The sequence below is a fragment of the Gossypium hirsutum genome, chromosome D12 (genome assembly GCF_007990345.1).
Source record: "Gossypium hirsutum isolate 1008001.06 chromosome D12, Gossypium_hirsutum_v2.1, whole genome shotgun sequence".
NCBI lineage: Eukaryota > Viridiplantae > Streptophyta > Magnoliopsida > Malvales > Malvaceae > Gossypium > Gossypium hirsutum.
Genome location: NC_053448.1, coordinates 3,378,911 through 3,384,109, shown reverse-complemented (window position 1 = coordinate 3,384,109; position 5,199 = coordinate 3,378,911). Strand labels below are relative to the sequence as shown.

The window sequence follows — 5,199 nt, the reverse complement described above, 5'->3', positions numbered from 1 at the left end:
AACACAAATATATGTGTTCTAAATACATAGTTTCTACATGCATATGTGCGTGATAGAGTTTCTAGTATTATATTAATAATGTTGTTGATTGAGATGGTATCACAAATTAACTCGACACCAATTTCGAATTGATGACAAGACCATGATAAAAATAAATTACGCTTGAAGTTTATCATTTTATCTAATTAAGTCCTATTTGTATTAGACATAAATAAGAAATTAAAATTCTAACTTAAGTAAATCCGTATTCCCTCAGTCAGGATTTAATTAAAAAAGCAAAAGAGTTGAAGGAGTAGTGAATAATTTAGGCAAATGGCAAATTAAGAAAGGAAAAGAAAAAAGTGGGAGAGAAAAGAAAGAGGGGATGGGGGTGGTGGTGGCAAACTCTAAACCTTGAAAAAACGGTCAAACAACTAAAAGAACGGTAATTTGTAAGAAATCCTCTCTCTATCCATAAGTGGGCGCCAAACGTGGTGGATTTCATTCCCATATCAAACTTACAGTTACTAAACTTCAGGAGACAATGAGAGACAACACATCAAATCCATGTTTCACACACATTAACCCAAACCAAATAGAAAAACCTGAGATCAAAAGGTAACAAATAGCAATGGCACAAGCACAAGCTGAAGCCGAGGAAAAACCTGAAGAACCCCAAGAAAAGTTTGAAGCCAAAGGTGCCATGGTAACATCTGTAACAACAAATACCAGTTGTAGCAGTAGTAGTAATGGTGGTGGTAGCAACAACGGTGTTTCTTTCAAATTCAATGCGCATGCACAGGAGTTCGTGCCCAGATCGCATACCCAAATCCCCATTTCGGGTTATTATTACCCTTGTTTCCACTATCTTGGTGGTGGTGCTGCTGCGGCAGGCTCCTCTGATTGGTTCTTAGTTGGTGATCAAGAACGTGCTGCTTGTTTGATCTCTAATCCTAATATCTCCATACCCCATTGTTCTTCCAAGAATGTGCTCACAGATGATCTCCGCGTCAAGATCATCAAACAGGTCCCATTTCTGATTTCCTTGTCTAATCTTTTGATTCATCAAGTTCAAGCATGATGGGATTTGTGTGTACAAATCAGGTGGAGTACCAGTTAAGTGACATGAGCCTTCTAGCAAATGAATCATTGTCAAAGCAAATAAGTAAAGATCCTGAAGGATATGGTAAACAAATTTCTGGTGCTTGCCAACAGTTTGTTCTTGTTTTCAATATAAAACAAATTTCCACTGAAAAGTAATGGCTATTTTTCTAGTGCCCATATCTTTTATTGCTTCCACAAAGAAAATCAAGTCCCTCGTCAATGCCAACCAGTTGCTGGCTCAAGCACTTCGGTCCTCTACAAAGCTTGTAATTTCTTTAGTCTCATTGTTCTTTTCAGACAGAAAAGCTTGAGTTTCATTGATGTAATAGTCCTTTTCTTTTTTTGTGCCTGAAAGATTGTGAGTGCAGATGGTAAGAAGGTTAGACGTAAACACCCTTTCACTGAAAAGGACAGAGAGGAAGTGCAGGTAAAATATATGGGGGACTTTAGATTTTCTTAAATTACTCGAGTGGATTAACATAGGGCGGAATGTTATTTTTGCTTGCAGGCTCGTACTGTTATTGTAGAGAATTTGCCTGAAGATCATTCTCATCAGAACCTGGACAAAATTTTTAATGTAGTAGGGAGGTTGTTTCTAATCACATTTCTATTTCAGTTTTGTAGTATGTTGTGTTGCAGTAGATACTAATGGTATGATGATACAGTGTGAAGAATATCCGAATATGTCATCCCCAGGAATCCAATTCTTCCAAACCTAAAACCGATTTTTTTAACCGTAACAAGGTATGAAGTATGAAGATTGGGTTTAAAAGATGGTTACACAATATTTATCCCTTGTTCATTCCTTTTCTCTTTCCCTTGTCTTTAAGCTACATGCACTTGTGGAGTATGATTCACCTCACATCGCTGAGAAAGCGGTAAGTTATTGCACTGCTAATATCAACACCTTCTTAGTCCAATGCTTATCACCAGAATCTATTCTCCTCCAATTATCAAAAAAATATATACTTTATCAAATTCTACTGTAACATTTTGAAAAAAAAAAGAAAAAACTAATTAGAATTTTTTTCTTAAAAACATCCACTCTAACTCTTGATGATTCGTACATTTTTTTCTGTTAAAATAATGTTCTTAAGAAAAATTATCGTTAGCATTTTGATTGAAATAGTTAAAAATATTAACTATTTAGACTTTACTAATAACATTATAAAAGTGGAGAGACTAAATTATATCTAGAATTAAAGTGTATAGTTTAAATATCAAGTTTCAGCATAATCTAGAGACCAACATTGAAATTTAACTATTTTCTTGTAGAAAAAACAACATAAACCTAAAAAATATGCAAAGCCATGTGTCAACCTTTGAGACTCTTATGTAGCATTTGGTGTTAATTAAATATTTAATAATAGATTTTAATTTATTATTTTTAAATTTTAAATTATAATGTTAATTGAAAATAAAATTATTTCAAATTTATCTTACATATATTTTCTAAATACTATAATGCATAAATAAAATTATGTATATATAAAACTTATTTGGGAATAAATTAAAAAAACTTATATATATAATACTTGCGAATAACTCGTTGAAGTAATAGAGAGAATCAAGTAGGAGGACAAAGGAAGAAGGCAATAACTTTTTTTTAAAATGGTTTTTTAATATATTAATATCCTAAGCCAATATAAAATAAGGTTAATTTTGTTTTAATAATTTTTCTAACTTTCCAATCTACCTGAGAAAATAACTTTTCCACCTTTTATCATGAAAATCATGTTGTCATGTTCATAGGAAAGTAATTTCTAAGGAAAAGTTATATTCTAAGAGAAGTAAATAAAATTTGATATACCAAATGTTGGAATCACTTTCCAACTAATTATATTCTCAAGAAAAGCGACTACTTTCCATCATACCAAATGTTGCGTTAAGGTATTCAAATGATATAGAATCATGTAATATTTTGATTGGAAAAGTTAATGATATTAATTATTTGGAATAATTAATAACATTATAAAAATATATGATTAAATTATGTCAAAAAAATAAAGTATATAAATTAAATATCAAAGTTAGACATAATAGACGGATCAAAACTAAAATTTAACCATTTTTCGAAAATGTAAAAGAAAAGCATGTCACCAAAAGCACCTTACTAGGTATATAGATTTGGAGGATTAGGTTAAGAGCAATTTTAGATAAAGGCTGTCCTTTCCCGAGAAATTGACTAGTTGTCCTGTCCCGTTGCAAATCCTAGTAGTTACTTGTTCATGTACTTGAAATAAGGTTGTAGTTAGTGTTGCTTATATATATATATTGGTTCAGGTTGAGAAGTTAAATGATGAAAGGAATTGGAGAAAGGGACTGAGAGTAAGGTTGCTGCTTGGACTCACGGTATACTAAACTACATTTTCTTAATATTTGTGCTTTTTCACTTTATGATCATTAAGCATTTACATTGAAACAAAAAAATGCAGCCCAAATCTGTTCTGAAAACTAGAAAATCAGAATTCGATGGGATACTGGACGAGGATGATTCATTACTTAATGAAACCTCTGACGATTCTTCTCAGCCAAACAATACTACTGAATCAACTGAGAACAATGTAAGCACATTAAAGAATGTTTATTCAATCGTTTAGCATTAGAGAATTGATATTTGGTTGCTATTGGTAGTCTGAGGATACTGCAACGGGATCCAAAAAAGGAAGGGCCAAAGGGCGAGGGAAAGGGCGTGGGCGTGTTCAAAACAACAAGCATGCATTATCTCCTCAATCTAGCAACGCATCCCAGTGTGAAGCATCTGCAAAACAGATTTCTAAGGGCCCCAGAATGCCAGATGGAACCAAGGGTTTCACCATGGGGCGAGGCAAGCCATTGACTTCCTCTGTGAAGTAATGGATGACACATTCTTTCTTCTCTTCTCCAACTATATTATTTTGAATGGCTCTGTATCTCCTGAAAACAGGACATGATTTAAGTAGCAACGATGCATAGTGTGGTCTATAATATGTTACCAATAGTTCAAGTTGTATGGTTTGGTTTAGTACTATGTTACCCTGACTCCACGTCATTAGTATTTGGTTCGTGTATGTGTCCAACATGTATATATTTATATTTGGAGGACCATTTATGGGTATATACCGTACACGGATACAGAAAATATAGGGTTAGGGTAATGTAGGTTTAGTATTACTTTTTTTAAGCAAACTGGTAGCAGTTTCCTCCAGGCAGTGGGACACCATTTTTCAGTTTTCTGTTTCTAATTTGTTGAATAATTGAAAGATTACATATCTGTTTCTCTCTTTTTCTAAGCCTATGAAATGTTAATTACGGCCGTATGATATGTGCTTTACCCTATTTTTTTTTTATATAATTGCTTGAAATCGAACTTAAACTCTTATGCTTATAACATAATACTCTTATCCGTGAATCAAGACATTCTCCCAATAAATTAAATAAAATTATCTTTATTTTATGGTTTTTTAGGCACTATTTGAAAATTTTAAAATTTCTTAATTATACTTCAAATCTTCATTAATATATTGATCTAAAAAATATTTTGTAAAATCTACAATTATAAATGTTTATTAAAAATCTAATTAAACCTTGATTTAATCACTCTCAGTTTTCACTGAACATATTCATATGTTAAATTATTTGTATTTTACAACCCTTAATGTGTAATGACAGCAAAAAAAAAAACCCAACTAGGAAATGTTGATAACTAAAATTTTAGAAGAGATGGAACACTTGAATTTTTGAAAGTTTTAACAACAATAATAAATAAGTAATGAATTCGTGACTGACACTGAAAATTAGATTTAGGGTTTTTTTTATATATAATTATAGACTATGTAAAAGTATGATAAAAACTATATGAGAAATTATTTGGTACATTGTCGGTGGAGATTGTTGGAAAAAATCTAGTTTAAAAACGGTTTTTTGTTACAATGGAAAATTAAAATTTTGAAAACTGAGTCGGTTTGTAATATTTATAGCAATAAACTTTTTCTGAAAAGTACTTGTGCTTTGAGCGAGGTGAATCTTAGACATTTTTGGCTTTCAATCAAACGACCTTCTTCACTATTCTCGTATCACAAATTGTTTCAAGTATGGGCTCAAGCAATCAAGAATCAAACATAGAACCAAAAACAA

General features: G+C 31.9%; 1 protein-coding gene across 1 annotated transcript; it reads left to right on the top strand.

Annotated features, from left to right (window-relative positions):
• Positions 1–501: 501 nt before the first annotated feature.
• LOC107956544 (la-related protein 6C) lies at positions 502–4,348 on the top strand. Its single transcript, XM_041108235.1, has 10 exons — positions 502–1,006; positions 1,084–1,165; positions 1,255–1,349; positions 1,439–1,510; positions 1,592–1,671; positions 1,749–1,827; positions 1,914–1,961; positions 3,367–3,435; positions 3,519–3,647; positions 3,718–4,348. Exons 1-10 carry the CDS (start codon positions 611–613, stop codon positions 3,937–3,939), a joined length of 1,272 nt encoding a protein of 423 aa, XP_040964169.1. The 5' UTR covers positions 502–610; the 3' UTR covers positions 3,940–4,348.
• Positions 4,349–5,199: the final 851 nt, after the last annotated feature.